Consider the following 21269-nt stretch of genomic DNA (forward strand, 5'->3'; position numbering starts at 1 on the left):
CTATTAAATAAAAGTATGTTTACATTATGCTGTATATACGTTTTTACAAGTTATGAATGTATGAATAGTTTTTATATGAAAAAAAAGTACAAACATATAATAAATACGACCGGATGGTAATAAAACTAAAGCTTTACGAGGGAAGTTTCTTTGTACTATACACAGAAAAAAAAACAACTCCGAAAATAATAACGTATTACAACCTGTGGTGACGAAAATCGAAGTCCCTTATCCGTGTAATTTTTCCCTAGTTTATGTTTTTATTTCTACACTCCTCTACCTGTTTCCAGATGAAAATACTGCTCCACCCAGTTTTACTATGTAATGATAATGGACCGTGAGTAATACCGTGTGAACAACTACATACATTTACGGGAGGGTTTCACAGTGATGTTTGCCAAAAAAAAAATAAGAAGAAGAAAAAAGGATACCCAATAATCCTAATGCTTGATTTTGTGTTTCGGTAACTTTTCACGTTTATCGCACCTAAATAAAAATATGCATTTTGGGCACGTTACTATAATATTATGATGGGTGAATACTTATCGGCTTTCGCGATACCGGGTATATTAACATGTGCCATATTATTATTATTATAAAATGTTTTCATTATTATATCCATCACACAATTGTTGTGCAGTTCAACAGTAATCTTTTGACAGTTGTAACAGTAAGTAAGTACAACACTATTCTAGCCCACAAATACAATTTTATTGACATTCATAGAAAAAAAATCTAAACAAATTGGAAACTGAAAATATTTGAAAAATGTTACTGTGTATAGAAATGCTAATATAAACAACTAGTGAAAATTACATGTATATACAGTAATTTGTTTTAGAGTTACACCATGCAAAAACCAAAACCATGTAAAAATTCCTGTTTTTCCTTAATTTGTATGTTGTTTTATACGGCGCTTTTGAAAACTATTGGGCATTTTGACCTCCTAATGCAACAACTATATCCACTTTACCACCGAACAAGATACTGTTGAAGAAAATCAAAGCAGTTTTACTGCCCCAAACAGTGATGAGAGACAAAAAAAAAACACACATAATTTTAAAATCAATACATTCATTGCTTCGCTTAGAATCTTTGTGGTTTTATACTATCGACAAAATTACTTAATATATATTACTAAATGGATAAATGTATATTTTAAAACACTTGATAAAAATGTTGTACATTGAGATGTAAAAAAAATTAAGTTTTTATAAGACAGGTCCAAACGTCCAATAGGTAGGTACAACCTAACCTATTACATGGGCATCCAGCTAAATCGGAAAACAATACAATATCCCAAACATGAAACAACTAATACAATAAATTAAGGGGACCGCAAAATGTTTGGGAACTACTAATCTCTTGAAGATATTTTATGCATAGGTACTCCATAATCTCAATTGGACGACTATATACAATTATTGAAAAATGTATTATTGCTTAACATTGGTATACGATTTGTAGTTGCCAATGAGTTTTGAACGTATTCGTCACGCTCGGTTCTATACATGCCCTTCTTAAAAATAGCGTATAGTTAAATAATATCATGCGCGAATCGTCGTTATTTTTATAATATAATACCAGCTGATCCCGTGCACTTCGTTGTGCGTAAAAATTTACAACTCTTAAAAAAAATGTGATTATTCAACTCCTTTTTGGTGTAACTCGCTGCAGTTTGGCGAAAATTATATTTGATGCATGCTTGTACCTGATTCGACCAATTAACCAATGGCAACCAATAAAATAATAAATACTAATTTCTACTAATTATTTCTCTTATATAAACAATAGCAACTATTTATAAACAAAAATTTCTATCGTAAGTCTCAAAATCCCTGTTTGAGCCCCCTTCTGGGTTGGACCTACCGGGTCCAATTGTGAATCTAATCATCCTGGAAAACACTCAAACACACACAAAATGTTTTATCGAAATCGGTCTAGCCGTTTAGGAATGCATATATTGTTGTTTGCCTATGTTAAGGACACACGGACGGACAAACATTAATTTATATGTAATAATATATAAATTACAATAGTATATTCTTATCAAAATAAGCAGTTTATTATTCTTTCTTATTACGATTTATGTACCTACGCATAAAATCGTACTGTATTGTTTTAGCTAAAGAGGTCACTGACTGCTGTTCATTTTTATATTATACCTACTGTGTTATTAAAATAACATTTTATTTGTAATTATTTGTGCAACAGTACAATTTATTTATTATTTGCTGTGGCAAACTTTATAATCATAAATGTTTTGTGTGTGTTAAAATATTCATATAGGTTTTAGGTCAGTGGCTGACCAGTTTGTCCACTCAAATATCATGAGTACCTACCTACCATATTATTTAATGTACAATAAATTGTCAAACATCCACCTTAATGTATTTATTATTGCTGAGCCGTATTATTATTATTATTATTATTATTATTATTATTATTATCATCAATTTTATTACATTGTTTCTATGAAACAATCTTATTTATTATTATATTTGTGAATTAAGTGCTGATAATATAGAAACATATCAATAAACTTACCATTATACCTATTTCAAAAATGAATATACAGGGTGATTCACTAATCATTTTCACACTCATGTTTTCATTTAATAATGAAATTATTGAAAATCTGATTTTTGGAATTTTTAAATATACATGAAGGCCATATTTTAAACATTTTGGGATCCCTTTAATAATTCGATTTTTTTTTAAATTCTATTCTCTAAATTATGTAAAGAATAATGTTATGGAACTTTTTAATGGACGAAAATAAAAATTCAAACGAGTAGTTTTTTAATTAGTGAAATGTTTATATTAAAGATAATAGTCCTTACAAATTGTTTTAAAATAGTATAGAATAAAATATGTAATATCTGACAAATAACTACAACCTAAGTTTAATTATATTTATATGTTGTTGATGTAAATAATTGGTTATACCAACCTATGCAAGTTCAATAGTTAGAAACTTAGAACTACTAATGCAATCTATACAGAAAAAATCAAGAGTATTGTTTAAATGTCGTGGTAAAATGGATGGTTCGGTTTTCAAAACGATGTTAAAAATAGTATGACATATTATTCGAGAGAAATTTTTCCAGAAGAAACTGAATCCTTATTGGACTGTTTCAACAGTATATACATAGGAGATATGTTAATGGCAAGTCTAGACAAATAAGAATCATAGTTAACAAAAAAGTACTTGGAAAGTGCCCACCTCTTTTTTTACGCATAATTTGTTCACGAGGCAACTTTAAACGGTAAAGTTCATACTAATAATTCAAAAGAAGGAAGGATACATAGTTTTAGTAAATTGGTAAAGCAATCACATCAGACAGTTGGGATTCTTGTTCAAAAAATAAGAATGGATGCATCTGAGCAGCTGATGAAACAAACTTACTCAAGCACCACTTTGAGTGCCACAAAAAAAGTTACAAACCTGGCTATAAACATTAAACAATTACCAAATAAATTATACTATGGTTATAAAAATGGCACTAGTAATTTTGAAAACTTTTTGACTGCTACTATTCGACGTTACTACCAATATCTCATTGCACATTATGACATTTTCATTTGCAATACGATATCGATGATAATGATATAAAATGGTGTTATATCCCTAGTAAGAGTGAAGGTTTGATTACTAATAGCTATATAAGTATGTATATATCAAAAAATAAGACATACAATATCATTAAAATATATGATTATTTTCCCTTTAGGTTCTTTTTAATTTATTTTTATTTCCTGTCATGGTGTATCCCCAGCTACCAAAATCTTGTTGCACTCAATAATTATGGTGGAACAGATTGACCTTTACAACTGTTTACTTCTGAATGATAAACAATAAATTAGTAAATTCGCAACTAAGCAATTCTTATTGTTAAAGTAATTCACACAAAAGTTTGATTTTTTAAAAATCAACTTTGTATTAAACCATTTGTTTTAAACGTGAAATATCATCTTCCATGTTATAAAAAAATTATCCACCATCAACGTATAGGTATGTGTTTTTAATATTATAAATATTACGTACATGCAAACATGATACATATCCACATGTATCTATATAATAATATTAAACTACGTTTTGCGTATGATGCGTTATAAACAATGCGGACTATCCGGGTATTGTTTACCCAATACTAAGCATTCTCTGGATAAAACAGATTTAAAATATAGACAATGTTAATATTAACACTCAGTTTGAACCATTTAGATTCACTAGATATTCTAATACACTCTACGGTTATTACAGTGAACAATGTTTAACGTCAGTTGTGCAGGAAACATTTTTCACGTTAATGGGTATTGGGTATGGGGATGAAGATCATTAAATAAATATGTTTTTAATGTTGATATAATTTTAACATTTATATAACTTAAGTTAAGTAATAATAATTTCTTTATTGTTCAACCCAAATAGTATATTTACAATCTATAATATTTTGTATCCAATAAGTAAATTTGGTAGTATAAAATTAATAACAACATGAAATCACATGAAGAGGAAGGCCCACCATTGTGAAACCCTCTGACTTGAGGGAATTTATTTACTTATAAAATTATATTAAACATAAATTATGGCAACCCGTATATCTAGAGTGTAATAATATAAAATGTGTAACAATACTTCAATAGTGCACAAAGAACAATCTATAAAGAACGTTCTATAAATTCATAATCGAGACTGAACTACTGGAGTACCAATTTATTGTATTGTACACTGATTGGATTTTTTGATTCCTTAATAATTCGATTATACTAAGTATTATTATAATATTAATCAGAAAATCTATGGGTACCAATAATATTTTTTGCACACATTCCTATAACGTCCGAATGTCAAGTACATCCAAAAAACATTTGATGTAAAATAACTGTAAGTTTTAATTTAGTATATAGGATCAATATTATACTTAAAAGAAGATGTACATTTAAACAACAATACTAGCAGTGTTATTTTCACAATAAACATTAATTGTATAAATCATATAACCTGTAGTTCGTAAATAATTAACGAGTTAAGCGATTTTATACAATCAGATATAGTAGTGTATTATAGTACTATTGAGAATATTAATATAGTCGTTAAAAATATTCTATACCTACTCCTCGTTTTATTGTATCACCCAAAATGTACATGAGTACATCTCGTTAACGAAAATTGTATGTATAAGGATGTTATTTGGAAATTCGCGGCTAACCTGGAACGTTCACAGTTTCCTACAAATATTATTTTATATAATATAATGGCTCCTGAAGAATACTATAAGGAATGTCAAGCATAATATTATGAAGTAAACATTTTTTTTTAAATTGAGCATTGAATAAAGTTCATCATGTAATTGAAAGTTGAAACGTAACAAACATAACCACTGAAGCAGTTATTTACGAAGTTACATACTTAATGTATTCACTACCAATTCGTATATTGCAGTATATAGTTTAAATGTTTAGATTTCGCGTGGGTGTATAATAAAACCAAAAAGTACCTAACCATAAGCCCCCCCCCCCCAAAAAAAAAGGGTAACTGATGAGTCGTGTATTGTAATAATTACTCGCCTACAGATATAGGTTATTAATAATAATAAATAATTAACAACTTCGGCGAGTTTTCAATCTTAAAAAAATGGACTGTATTAAAATTATATACACCACACAACATAAAATAAATATAAATAATAATTAGCATCCGTATAATACATATGTGAGGGATGTAGGCGCCCACCTACTATATAATATAATATTGAACCGATTGCTCGATATTCGAGACAATATATAATAATAATACAAAACGCCGCGAAGGCAATATAAAAAAAATAAAAACAAAATACCAAACAATGATATGGTATCATAAACAATGATTTGTTGATATACAATCAATGATAATAAAAGCGCGTATCATACCGCGTTACCGATTGTTGCCGCCAACCGCTCGACTATCCTTAAGACCAAACCTCCATGACGCCTGCTTGCCCGTTCTGATCCCGCGATCCACGTTGATGGCTGTTGGTGCTAGGCGAAATATCCTGGTCGCACCCTCGCGCGATCACTGCTGGATACAATATGGCATACTACCGCATTGCCCGATACTGCTTTAAGTACCCGCGTACTTCAAACAGTTATATTGATAATTTATAATAATAACCGAGTCGCCCGTTCGCACTCACGACGTTACACAAAATTATATGCCACCGATGGCAAATGCACTGCACCGTATTGATTCCGTAATCAAAATATGTCGAAAGGCGACGCGACGTGTAAATATGTTACGGACCGCGACTACGACAACGGCGGTGGGCACGGAACGACGACTGACTACAGCAAGACCAGACCTAGAGCGCCAATTGGGTCGTACAGCTGTGCAATGGTAGATAACACAGTCCTTTTGGTTATCGATCCTTCGTCAGTGTTTCCGTGATATCCAAAGGCATCGGTTGTGGGATCCCAATGCACTCCTAACACTTTCAACGCCATGTCTTCAGTTGGTGTGAAATTCGGTTCTATTGCATGATCCTCGACCGGTTTCATATGACCTAAAGTTAGGTAATTATCCATGAACTTACGATAGACGGTGTATAACTCCGAATCTTTAGCTACTCGTCGTTCGAGATTGTATAGACGGTTCAACGCTAAACGGCGTGATGAGCCTAAATCTTCCGGGCTCCCGCCCTGACCTTCCGCCGTTGGAATAGTCAATGGTTCCGCTAGAGCACGCACAGTCGATCGGAACGGCAGTGACACCACAAACCGTCCAGACGCGTCTTTGGTTGTTGACTTCTGGAACCATACCTCACATTCTTCATCCTCTGTTGTCAGGATATCTGGCATATTTAGTTCTTCCGCAGTCCAAAATTTCTATATTAAATGTTCGAAATCCTGGAGTCGATGTAGCCGATAGTGCGACCATAGGTGGTGTTGGTGATTCATCCAATGCTCCCACCACAATCCATCCGAGCTGAGTGTTCATAGCGGACGGCAAACCCGTACTATGAATAATATCTGCCCTGGATTGTAACATGTGTGGGTATACGTCACTTCCTATCAACATGTCGATCGGCCCAGGTATGTCAAATTCCGGATCCGCTAACACCAAGTGGTGATATCGCTAACGTACCGCAGCAGGTAGTCTATCACTAGGTAGTTGCATTGTTATATGCGTAAGAATAATGACGTTCGAAGCACAGAATTGCGGACCTTCTGCATGAAGTGGAATGAACTGACATTGAGTGACCCCTTTGACTTTAGTCACTGGTTGTTGCGACAGTCCTGACACTTCTATTCTGCTTGTAATACGCTTTAATCCTAGCCGAGTGGCACATTCTGACGTGATCGCAGAAACTTGGGAACCACTGTCTAACAGAACTCGTGCAGTCTGCAATTTTCCCAAGCTATCGCGAACGCGCACAATAGCTGTGCCTAAAATCACCGTGGTTTCTGTACGCGCAGTACCCGAGAACTTAGCTGTACTGTCGGTAGCATTCGTCTTGGTTTCTCCTGACTCCGTACTGTCCGTCGAGCCTTCAGCGTCACCGGACGCTGCCGGCTTCACCATGTCCAGATGTAATAGCGTACTGTGCTTGCCGCTACAGCTTCGACATTTGAACGTAGATGTGCATGACTTAGCTGGGTGTCCTGACTTCAAACAAATAAAACACACACTGTTGTTGCTTACAAACTTTCTTCTTGCCGCAACTGATTTTTGTTTAAATGCAAAACAACGATATAGTGGGTGATCTTGTTCACAAAAAAATTCACTTTATGCCATTCGAAGACGCGGCTAATGAATGCTTCACCGGTGCACTACCCTTGCCCTTCTTAGCCGCACTTTTAACATTTTGCACTACCCTTTCTGCAATAGTCCCGATGTTTTCAAATATCTTACATCGTTGTGAAACAAAATCCAACAGGTTGTCCAATGATGGTATTTCTGACTGCGGTATACTAGCTTCGTATAGTCTTCTGGTTTCGACATTGAGCACCCGCGCACCGATATAAAATAGTAGAAATCCAGAAATATCGTCTACGCCTAACGCCTTGATAGCGGAACGTATTGACAAAAGTAGCGGGCGCCGCCGTAGACTCTTTTTTGAGAGGGGAGAACGCCAATAATCGATCAATATGGGCCGTCGCTAGTAATCGATTATTTTCAAACGATTTATGAAGAACATTCCACGCGATGTTGTAATTGGTGAAGTTAATGGAATAGACTTGATAACTGCCAAAGCCGGACCAACTAATGATGATTTCAACACATGAAATCGCTCAATGTCCAAATAGTGCTGGTTGTTGTGCACAAGTGAACAAAATATATCACGAAAAGAGCACCATTGGACTACGTCACCATCAAATTTTGGCAACTCAATTTTGGGCAAACCTATGTTGGTACCTGAAAAGGCTCCGCTCTCTTGACGCGGAATTCGATTTGTTATACCCGACGTTGGTCAAATTGTTTCAGAAATCAACGTCCAACTACTTCCTCCACCTCGTCCGTAATTAACAAGTCCGTGTCATTAAAATCGTCCTGTAATCCCGAATCCAACATAATATTCAAAACTTCTTGTTGCTGTACCTATAACTGATTGACGTATTTGTCGAGTGATAAGTAACGTGCCATAAACGAAGAATGTTTTTCAACCTCCGTTCGCGCCTCTTGTGCCAATGTATCTAAAATCCGAATTTTTCGTAACGTCATATCACGAGCAGCACGTGAACGTAATAACATGCTCGGCTCCGAAGTTACCGAAACTGATTTGCGTTTTGGACTACCCATAATAAAGGTACCTATAGGAGGATGTCGGGAATAATCTAAATAATAATAATAATCCAGCAACAATACCTGCTTACGTGATATCTAAATACAATAAGTACGTAATAATATTAAATATAAGTATTTAGATATACAATATTTACTAATTCTATCCGGCCCGAAAGACAAAATGATGTGTCGTGTATTGTAATAATTACTAGCCTACAGATATAGGTTATTAATAATAATAAATAATTAACAACTTCGGCGAGTATTCAATCTTAAAAAAATGGACTATATTAAAATTATATACACCACACAACATAAAATAAATATAAATAATAATTAGCATCCGTATAATACATATGTGAGGGATGTAGGCGCCCACTTACTATATAATATAATATTGAACCGATTGCTCGATGTTCGAGACAACATATAATAATAATACAAAACGTCGCGAAGGCAATATAAAAAAAATAAAAACAAAATACCAAACAATGATATGGTATCATAGACAATGATTTGTTGATATACAATCAATGATAATAAAAGCGCGTATCACTGTCGTACAATAATATGGTATTGTGGCGAACCGCCGCCATATAACTACCTCCCAGCGTCGATCATCATGTAAACGGTTGGTCACAATGATTCCCGGCAGACGGCGATTACCGTGACTCGGCGGCCGCCTGTCTCGGCCTCTTCACCCAGTTCAGTTTTCGTCCTTACGTAACGCATCACCCTACGCTCTCGCTCTCTGCCACCGACTCTCATCTTTCTCGTAATATACCCCGTAACAAGTTCATCGTGACCGACCGCCACTTTTCTTGTCGCACTCGACTCAACGTCGCGACGTACTGTAAATCTCGACCGACCTCTCATCAAAATAAAAAGTAATTTATTCCAAATCAAACGTTTGTCGTTTTTTCTTAGAGTTAAGTTCGTCGTGGTTACGCAAGTAGCGACGACGTTGGAGGTTCTCTACTGATAATACGAGAACTTCCACATTGGTGACCTCACAAGTCGTAACACGCGCTAATAGCCACCCGTCTTAGCCGTCCCGAACGCGCACCAAGTACAATCAGACTCGCGTGGCCGTATCGCCGTGACCGCGGACACTAGTCCTGATCCTCCGCCCCGCGTATCACCTTGGATCGCTCGCCATGGCCAACGAGCAGCAACAATCGGACCACAACTTGCAAATTGCCAACCCGCCCGTCAGTAACACGACCGCTTCACCCGCGATTGACGTGGTCGCCAATTTTCGACTCTTGACATTTTGGAACCAGTCGCCCACGTTCTGGTTCAATCATGCTGAAGCTATGTTCGCGGCACAACGCATTACATCTAACGCGTCGAAAGTGCATTATGTCGTTGGAGCACTAGACCAGGCGACAATTCGAACCGTCGGCGACCTGCCCGGAATTTCGGCGTCGTATGAGGCAATACGCACGCGCCTCACCGAAGCATTCGCAACGTCAAACGCTGCCAAGTACCGGGAACTGGTCCGACCGGGAGGTTTAGGCGACCGACGACCGTCACAACTGCTCCGCGACATGCGCGGCAACCTGCCGCTTGGCATAGGTGAAGAGGCGCTGAAGGAATTCTGGATGCAGAGACTGCCGTCAAGCATCAGAGTCGTCCTCATCAGTCTCGACGCCTCGCTTGACTCAATATCCGCACGTGCGGATCTCATCATGGACGCGTCCAACCCTTTAGACGTCGACGCGGTCAGCAGAGAGGCTGACACGGATCTCACCGGAACTGTTGCGGCACTGGCTAAGCAGGTGCAGGCGTTGACACAGCTGATCAGCTCGTCTGCAGAGCCGCAGCAACGACACTCATCACCGACTGACGTAGGACAACTACCGTCGTCACAGAGGTGCTTCTATCACGAAACGTACGGCGCCAAGGCTCGAAAGTGCCGTCCGCCGTGTAATTTCCGTCCACGGGACAACAGCGACTCTGCTCCGGCGGAAAACTAAACGGCGCGCACAGGTCACCTGCCCTGTACGTCGTAAATAACTCAACGCGGGTACACGTCAACGACATCCGCTCTGGCAAGCTGTTCCTTATCGACACCGGAGCCGAAATTTCGGTGATTCCGCCGTGTTTCGGTTTTCACCAACCATCGGACGTACACCTCACAGCTGCCAACAGAACACGCATTAAAACCTTCGGCCCGAAGACGCTCAACCTCGACCTCGGGCTCTCGCGCACGTTTCCGTGGACCTTTGAGATGGCCGACGTCTCGCGGTCCATCATCGGAGCCGACTTTCTCCGTTATTTCGGCCTCCTCGTCGACGTTTGACGCCAATGCCTCGTGGATCCTACCGACAAGCGAACAGTCACCTGTGCAGTGACTATGTCGGCCCCCCCGAGCGCTTCGCTTTTCACCGTCGTACGTTCCCGTGACTGGGATATTCTGCTGCAGGAATTTCCAAGCGTGACCCGTGAGTCACCCGTGCCACAGACCTTTCGTCACGGAGTCGAGCACGTGCTCAATACGACGGGCCCACCCCTTTTCGCCCGCCCGCGGCGACTGCCGCCCGACCGACTCAACATCGCACGCCGCGAGTTTGACCTCATGCAGAAGCAGGGGATCTGTCGACCGTCATCCAGTGCTTGGGCGAGTCCCTTGCTCTTGGTGCCCAAGAAGGATGGTTCATATCGACCGTGTGGGGACTACCGACGGCTCAACAACGTCACCGTCCCGGACCGGTACCCGTTGCCATACCTCCATGATTTTACGGCAAATCTCGCAAAGAAATCGATCTTTACGAAACTCGACTTAATGCGCGCGTATAACCAAATTCCGATCGCCGCCGCCGACGTGCACAAGACCACCGTCACCACACCTTTCGGACTCTTCGAGTTCCCAGTGATGTGTTTCGGCCTACGCAACGCGGCGCAGACCTTTCAGCGGTTAGTCAACTCGATTCTCGCTGGCCTGGAGTTCGTTTTCGCATACGTCGACGATGTGCTTATCGCGTCGGTGAGCGTGGAACAACACGTCGAACACGTTCGCACGGTTCTGGGACGTTTCGAAGAGTTCGGTATAGCAGTCAACCCGGCCAAGTGCGTTTTCGCCACGGACTCGCTCACGTTTCTCGGCCACGTCGTCGACGCACAAGGCCTGCGCCCCAATCCAGATAGCGCGACCGCTATTCGCCAGTGGCCACAGCCAAAAACAAAAAAGGAGTTGCAACGTTTTCTTGGCTCGCTGAATTTTTACCATCGTTTCGTCGCGGGTGCAGCCAAAATGCAGGCGGCGCTATACGACATCGCTGCGGCAGTGAAAGGACGGGACGGCCCGCTCAGCTGGAACGACACAGCAAGGGAGTCGTTTCGACTTTGTCGCGAAGCACTCGCTGACACTACGCGCCTTTTTCACCCTCAGAGCGATGCGCCGTTACGCCTCAGCACGGACGCATCGAACATCGCCGTCGGGGCGGTTCTCGAGCAGCACGTCGAAGGGAGTTTGCAGCCGCTCGGTTTTTTCTCGTGCAAACTTTCTTGCACGCAGGCACAATACAGCACGTACGACCGCGAACTACTCGCGGCGTACCTCTCGGCCCGGCATTTCGTCCACTCAATCGAGGGGAGACCAACGACACTTCAAACGGATCATAGACCGTTGCTGTTCATGTTTTCGCAGAAGGAAGAAAAACTGATTGATCGCCAAGCCCGTCATATCGCGTTCCTGTCGCAATATTTTCACGAGATCGAGCACGTCAGTGGTAAGCGCAACACAGTGCCTGACGTGCTGTCCCGGCTGGAGTTGGCGACTTTCGACGACGGGCTACCCGATCTCGACCAGTGGTCAGTCGATCAGGCCAATGACACGGAATTGCAAGACTTGCTCGTCGAGAAAACAGAATCTTCGTTGGAACTCGACGCACGGCATACCGCGAACGGACCCGTCTACTTCGACATCACGTACAATAGATCGAGGTTGTTCGTACCACAAAAACATCGGCGCACGGTCTTCACCACATTACACCGGCAGGCACACGGCATGGATCGGGAAATACGACAATGGGTCAGAACGTGCGTACAGTGCCAGAAAACCAAGGTACACAAGCACACGGCGACTCCGCTCGCACCGTTCGTATCACCAGATCGACGTTTCGGACACATACATCTAGACCTCGTCGGGCCACTACCACCGTCGAACAACGCCAGGTACCTGCTTACCTGCGTCGATCGCTTCACTCGCTGGCCCGAAGCTTGGCCCGTCGATAACATGAACGCTCACACAGTTGCCACCACGCTCGTGATGAATTGGATCGCCCGTTTTGGAGTTCCTGATATTATCACTACAGACCAGGGACGGCAATTCGAGTCTGAACTAATGCAAGCCCTCAACACGGCTTTCGGGATGCAGCACGTCCGCACCTCGCCCTACCATCCGCAAGCGAACGAATTGGTCGAGCGGTTTCATCGGACACTTAAGGCAGCACTTTCGGCACATGAGTCGCCGCATTGGTCACAGCACCTACCGATCAATCTCCTCGCGCTGCGCAATACGATCAAACCGGACATCGGATCGACCCCCGCCGAGCTAGTGTACGGGACCTCGTTGCGGTTGCCTGGCGACTTTTCCACTCAGCACCTCCTGAGGTAGGGTCACCCGATTTCGTCGCGACACTCAAGGCGTCCATGGCTAAGCTTCGATCTGCTCCCGGATCCAACCACGACCCGACTCGACGCGTTTTCGTACCGACGCAGCTGGACGTGGTCAGCCACGTATTCATCCGCATCGATGCACATCGGGCGCCGCTTCAGCCTCGATACGAGGGGCCTTACGCCGTCTTACAGCGTCGGGAGAAGGACTACAAGCTGCAGTTGGATCACCGGACGGCGTGGATATCGGTGGATCGTCTTAAACCAGCATTCGACCTGCGCGATGACCCGGTCATCGACCACTCATACGCCATGCAGTCCATCGACAGACCTTCGACTTCAAAATTTGTAAAACATTTTTCGTTTTCTTCGTTGGGGGGGGGGGGGAGTAATGTGGCGAACCACCACCACATAACTACCTCCCAGCGTCGATCATCGTGTAAACGGTTGGTCACAATGGCTCCCGGCAGACGGCGATTACCGTGACTCGGCGGCCGCCTGTCTCGGCCTCTTCACCCAGTTCAGTTTTCGTCCTTACGTAACGCATCACCCTACGCTCTCGCTCTCTGCCACCGACTCTCATCTTTCTCGTAATATACCCCGTAACAAGTTCATCGTGACCGACCGCCACTTTTCTTGTTGCACTCGATTCAACGTCGCGACGTACTGTAAATCTCGACCTCTCATCAATATAAAAAGTATTTTATTCCAAATTAAACGTTTGTCGTTTTTTCTTAGAGTTAAGTTCGTCGTGGTTACGCAAGTAGCGACGACGTTGGAGGTTCTCTACTGATAATAAGTAAGCACGCGTGTATACTGTATTCGTGTAAGTTAATTTCAGCATTCGGTGTCTACTTTTATCCCGGAAAAATAAAATTATCAATTTGTTGATTACTAGTAGGTACCTACTGGTTTTGATGTAATGTTATTATTAACGCTTATATTGTTGAAGGTATGTAAAATATTTTTTTTATAATCCAAAAATTGTATTTATAACATAATGATAATTTCAATATACAGAAATGATAATTATTTATTTAGATAGGGACCTTTATAAATTATATATTATGATTTATAATGGATACCGTTCGTCCGTTCAAATATAAAATGTACATTATTATTATGTAGATACCTATAATATAATTTATATTTTGGTATTTTTAATAATAATATATAGCCATATGGCATATATTATAGGTAACGGAAAATATTATAGTTCTTAATAAAAAAAGGTGGAAAGTGGGTGTCGCTCTGCTGTACAGTAGGTTACAGATTGGTCACTGTAATGGATTGTGTTAAATTTGAATTCAATGATGTATTATCATTGTATAAGAAAAAAGATTCTGAGCGAAGACGGTAAACCAGTCTATGATATTACAAAGTATATATTATTATGATGATATTATTGTGAATAAAGCAATTTATATATAACTTATTTACGTGGAACCTTGTTTTAAATTTGCAATTTTAGAAATAAAGGCTGAACATTTTATAAATTTTCAACCATAAAATAATTATTAAATTTTAAATTTGATATATTTTGTAAAAAATCAAACTTTAAATGATTATAAAAAAAATTGTGCATAGGTATTATGTAGATCTAGATTATGCTTTTTGGCACAATAAATAACATTTTATTGATATTTATAGAAAAAAAAAAACGAAAAAAATTGAAATTTTAAATTGTTCTTAAAACATCTCTAAACGAGTCAAAATAAATTTTGAAAATGTTATGTTGTATAAAAATAAGAATTTGAACATTCAGTCAAAATGTCATGTATCTACGGTCGTTTTAAATTAGAGGTACACCAAAAACCAAAATAGATTTTGTCAAAAACCAATATTGCGTAAAAATTTCCGTTTTTCCTTAATTTTTCTTTTGTTTTTTATGATGCTTTTGGAAATTACTGAGAAATTTTACTTTTTACTTCCCCCTAAAGTACCAACTATATTCACTTTCCGATCAGAAAAGATACTGTTGAAGAAAATCTAAGCACTTTTACTGTCCTAAAAGGTTAGGTTATTTTAAACACAAATAAAAAATAATAAAAAAATAAAAAACACACATCATTGTAAAATCAATACATTCATCGCCCCGCTCAGAATCCAAGCCTTATCAGAAAAATGTATTTTAAAAATTAAAAATTCACTGAGCTTTAAAACAAAATTTAACGTAAAAACGTTAGAAAAATAAAAACAATTAACAATAATTAATTTCATATGGTACCCGATGTCCCGTGAGAGGCGTCACCGTTTTCGGCCAAAATTTACCCTTCCCTTTTCGACCAGAGTCACTTTTTGGTCAAAACTTACTGTTCCTTTTTTGGCCAGTACCTACAGTTTTCTTCAAAATTTACAATTATAACAGCCGTCCTTCTTAATAAAGTCTAAACAGATATTATATACATTATAAAAATTAAAAGTATCAACATTTTAAAAACACCTCGTGATGCAAAAAATGTGGACCGGCAACGACTAAATGAAACTTTGACCACCAATAATCACCTTAGACTCACTACCCTGACAAAAACCGTTTTTTTGTCGTTTTACCTAAATACTAAAAAAATTATTAAAAATCATGAGATTAATGAAAATAAAATGTTGAAAAGTCAAGATTTTCACAAAAATAAACCCTATAAAATAACTATCTTCAATCGTAAAAATATAAAAAATAACTTTTGTCTGTGAGTATAATAAAAACAACAGATTTATGATATATTTATTATCTCACGAGATATCGCAATGGGTAAATCCTCGAGGGACATCCTGTATATTCAATTATATAAATTCCCTAATTATAATACAAATATGAGTCTTATTTTATTTACTTAAAGCTAACGAGGAAGTAACACCCATTACAAATAAACATAAAACTATGGAAATATTCAAGGCTCGAGAGTGCGCTTTTGGTGAATTTATGAAATAAGTACTTACAGATAAAAACAATGAATAGATAAAGTAAAACTTGTTTTATGACACCATAAAAAATTAAGAATTATTTTAAAACAATACGAAAAATACATTTTTGTACAAATATTAAAGTTTTTATTTTTCATTAAAAAAAACCTGAAGTATATTTTCATAATTAAAAAAAATGTTAATGTAGACTAAAGGGTGAAACATACCGGAGGGGTTTCTGGGTGTTTTGTAGACCTATTATCTGCAGATTTATTTGTATTACTATTATTTGACCTGTTCATTGCCTAATTGGATTACATATTAACATTATTAAATCAACATTTTTTAAATAAACAAGTTAATTTGTGTAGTAAAAAATGAATAATGTAGTTATTATCCTGAAATTTATTTTAACATGGTTTTCTATTGTTGGTCTTTGTGGTGAATAATATTAAGTTATTACGAAATATTTCGTTGTTCCACCGACGTTCTTCAAACGGGAACTAGAAGCATTACTATATATTATGCATTTCATTTTTTAAATTATATTAATTCAGAATATACATTTTAAATCGTTAAATTGTGTACATAACCTGAAATTGGAACACGCTATTCGCTAATATTAATATATTACGAAGATAATAGTTGATAGTATTATTCATAGTACCTATTATTGTATAGTTCAATCAATATTCAATTGTTTGGTAGTTAAGTATACCTATTTATAATGAAGAAGACTGATTAGTGATTACATTAAGGTGTAATTAGTTATGATTTGATTTTTCATATTGAAATTCGGTCTTATCAAACATTGTTTACATGGAATAGCCACAGTTTAAGTAATCAAGTCAGCCTCTATTTCCATATGCATATATTTTTATATTATTATGGCGGTAATGTATTATTCTATTAATGAAATGGTTGTTAGAACTAATTTTTGTTGACAATTAAAATATTATTATAATTTGATCATACCTATTATACTTGTATTACTTATTAATTTTTACTAACAATATAGTGATGTACCATAGACCACTATGAATAGGTTCGTGTTATAATAATACGTATCATACATTCATACGGAATATAATAATCATTCATCAGATTAATTTTGTTTTAACAATCAATTTAGTATAAACACTGGGGGGTACGTCGCTTGGGCAGCTGTAGTAAGTTATGCATGTATAGAAAGTTTTGTATAATGTATATAGTAGGTAGGTACTAATAATGAATAAACATTCTTTACGTATTGTTATAAAACTCAAAATGCTGATTTTTTCTCTATCCGGTGCTGTAAGTTCTAAAAATATAGAACGAAGTAAATTACAAATAGGTACAAATAAAGTATTATCCAGATATGTAAATGTGATAAATTTACAATATAAAATTTTACTGATAAACAAATCTTAACTACTTTTGTTGACCACTAAAAATATTATTGACTACTTAAATGTATTTTGATTGAATTAAAGGTACTAAATTAAAGGAACAAGATCTAAATTTTCGACTGCTGTCACTGTCTTGTTATCAGCTAACAGCAATCAGTTAATTTAAAAAAATTACCAATATTATTTTATTGCTAAATGTCATTAATTACATTAATACAAAGGTAACTAAACTATAGATTGCTATAATATTTTGAAGAATTCGAAAAGTAACAGTTTTTACTTTTTCTGTTTTATATCAAGAAAATAGTAAGTATAAGGTATCATTTACACCAAGTTACGACTATTTTATCACTTTTTTCCAATAAACCAACATTTTTTGTACGTGAATTCTCCATCTATACCTAATTATTACCCATAGTTCATAAAATATGTTTTATAGAAAATTACATAATACATAATATAAGGTTCCTATTTTTGGATTCTGATCGAGGGGAGAAATGCGTAGTATATTGAATTCAGATTGGTTTTACGATAAGATGTTTTTTTTTTTTTGATGTCCAGTCATCACGTTTGAAGTCAAATTTATTCAATCATTTTTGGTATCAATTCTTAGTAATTTTCTTAATAATATTGAAACATTTTGATTGTATACTAAATGCTTGAAAAAAATACTAGGTTCCTCGTAAGTTGTTATTACAACAGTTAATGTTGAAAATACATAATCACTAGGGTTCGAATTTGAAGGCAAATGCCTTTCTTTTATTAATCATAATAGAAAAATAATTTTTATACAAAAATGTGTTTCATTTAATTTCTTAGACGATGGATGCATTTTTTTTGCCTTTTTACTTATAAATGCCTTTTTTTGCCTTTTGTACTTATAAATGCCTTTTTTGTGTTTAATTTTCAGTTGATTTTATAATTTTAGACACAGCTTACGTATTATCGCTACAAATGGGTTTTATTCTTCGCAATATTTATCGATATCGTCTTATCGAGTATTTGGTATGGCCTTAAAATTACCCCTACACCTATTTAAAGATTAAGATAATATGTTCGTAATGCGTAGATTCAAGATTGTTCGTCAGTCCGCCCCCGCATTCGTCGATCGCAATAATTGTCGTTCAATAATTTTTCCACGTGTTTATTTTATTCTATTTTTTTTTAATTATGCCAAAAGTTAAACAAAATCACAATTCTAAGTTGAAAAAGTATGTTTCAGAATTCGGTGAAAATATTTTTTCAACCGATGGATTAATTTTATATTGTAAAATTTATGACGTCAAAGTGTCAAGTGAGAAATAATTCCATATTCAGCAACATATCGGAAGAGATAAACACAAAAATTCGCTTGCAAAAATTGAAAATAGTAAAAAAATCAGCCTTTTATTAATAAAAAATACCATTAAGTCAGATTTCAATTTGTGTAACGCGTTGGTTGCGGCAAATATCCCTATAAATAAATTGAATAATGACGTTTTTAGATCTTTTTTTATCAATCAGTGATTATTAATCACAGTTTTTTGTATAATTATAAATGTTTGAAGTTGGAATTTTAACAAAATTTAATGTACACACATAAACTAACATAAAAATATTTTTTCACAATTATAACAATTTTTTTGTAATATGTAATTCAAGATATTTTTAAAAATTGAACATTTTCTCCATTTCCTACCATCATTACCGTAATCACACGAACCTGTTTTCACCATTCTAGGTATACCTGTATTGACTTATACATTATATACAATATTTTTGGCTAGAACATTAGTTCAACCTACCAAATTAATAAAATAATACAAATAATATAAATGCGTATAAAACAAACAATTCTTTGATAAGTGATGGATCCTATCAAACTGAACTCGGGACATCTGTACAGCGAAAGCAATTTCTCCAGTCTATATTTTTTTTGAATCTAGGTCTAGTGTTAGAAAGTCATGTGTTATAAGGTCAGATATTATAATATTAAGTGTCATAAAAATCAAATGTTATAAAATATATTTCTCATAAAAATCATATGTCATAAAAGTTATGTACCTATTATAAAAATTACAGTAGATATAAAAAATTGAATTAACTATATATTATGTGTGAATTAAAATGTTAATGTTAAACAATTTAAAAAAAAGGAACAATTGTAAAAATGTTTAAAATTTAAAATTTGAAACCATTGCTTTAAGAAATTCTTTTATATCATACTCAGGGTTCTGTTCCAATCGTTTACATATATTTTGTAGTCGGATATTTTGGTCGTTTGTATTTTTGGAAATGGACGTTGACTTTGTTATTAAGCGTTCTACGGTTACTTCTGTTTCTTGCAGAACTCTTTTTGTATTCCTCGGATAACAAATAAAGATAACATTTAGCTAAAACGATTAAACGATAAGGAACATGTATGTATGTAGGTACTCTAATAATATTATATTATAACACATGATTTTTATGAGAAATCCGTTTTATAACACATGGCTCTTATGAGACTTAAATTTATAACACTTGACTTTCTAACACATGACTTTCGAACACTTGACATAGTACCTATTTTTTTAAACTACGTTCGGTAATTCCAAAAGTAGGAGATTTTAGCTGTATTTTTTTTGTAAATGCCTTAATGAATATATATTTTAAAAGTGTCGTTGATAAAGAAAAAAGTTAATATAGGTACTCTGGTAGTTATCTTGACACGAAGTTAGCATCAAATAACAATTTATGAATATAAAACGAGCACACATAAAATAACAAAAACTAATATACCTCAGTACACATAATATATACAAGTTGTCCCACGAGGATTTACTAATTTAAAGTGAGAGTATTTGTATTTGTTTTGGAGTTTTCAAATAGTAAATCTTCTTGAGACGCGTATATTTACCTAATGTCATAATAAAAACAGATTGATTACAGATGAGAGAGTATAATTATTATACACACTTTGTTCATTTCGTTCCCAAATTAAAGTGTATTATCTAAGTACTATAAAAAAAAAATGAATGGACATTTGTATGGGGTTTGTAGACATGGACACTACAGAACCAATTAGAACCAATAATTGTTCACACATATTCCTTGAGTTCGAAGAGTTTTCACAGATATTGCCCATCTCAGTCAAATTAGTTCACAAAGTGAGGCACTCCGATGCCGATTTTCTCGTAAATTGATAGAGGAACATTATAATTGAGATACACCTATATGGCTATATATCACCGTATTTTATATTTGTTCCTTTTTTCACGGGCAACTTCGGGTTGGTTAAACATTCAGTATTATATATATTATCTATACACGTCAGAGCGCAATTATAGTCTTTGAAAAGAAAAAGTAATGTTATGGGGATATCGGTTTTATTTTTCCAATTTCAATTTTTTAAATCGTAATTGACGATACACAGAATAGCTTTTATATTCTCCCGGTACATATATAACACACAAATCAGGTGAACAACGCTATTTTGAACTCTCTCGATAACGTATATGCGTGTATAAAAGCAGTTAATTAACCACGCTGGGTATTTAAAAAGCGCAAGGTGATCATAAATACTAGTCATACCTACCTACTTGTTTTTTTCGTTATTATATCTATATGGA

The 21269-nt window shown here is 36.3% G+C and overlaps 2 protein-coding genes across 3 annotated transcripts in view; one reads left to right on the forward strand and one right to left on the reverse strand.

Annotated features, from left to right (window-relative positions):
- The window catches only part of LOC132948850 (probable G-protein coupled receptor CG31760), a 181240-nt gene that overhangs the window by 62108 nt on the left and 97863 nt on the right, over positions 1 to 21269 (reverse strand). The gene's annotated exons all lie outside the window — the stretch shown is intronic.
- Positions 9509 to 10757, forward strand: LOC132949072 (uncharacterized). Its single transcript, XM_061019843.1, has one exon. It carries the CDS (start codon positions 9931 to 9933, stop codon positions 10750 to 10752), a length of 822 nt encoding a protein of 273 aa, XP_060875826.1. The 5' UTR covers positions 9509 to 9930; the 3' UTR covers positions 10753 to 10757.

Source organism: Metopolophium dirhodum, chromosome 7, assembly GCF_019925205.1.
Source record: "Metopolophium dirhodum isolate CAU chromosome 7, ASM1992520v1, whole genome shotgun sequence".
In the NCBI taxonomy this organism is placed as follows: domain Eukaryota; kingdom Metazoa; phylum Arthropoda; class Insecta; order Hemiptera; family Aphididae; genus Metopolophium; species Metopolophium dirhodum.

Coding starts and splice junctions, on each gene's coding strand:
- LOC132949072 (XM_061019843.1), top strand. CDS start 9,931: ATGGCCAACGAGCAGCAACAATCGGACCACAACTTGCAAATTGCCAAC.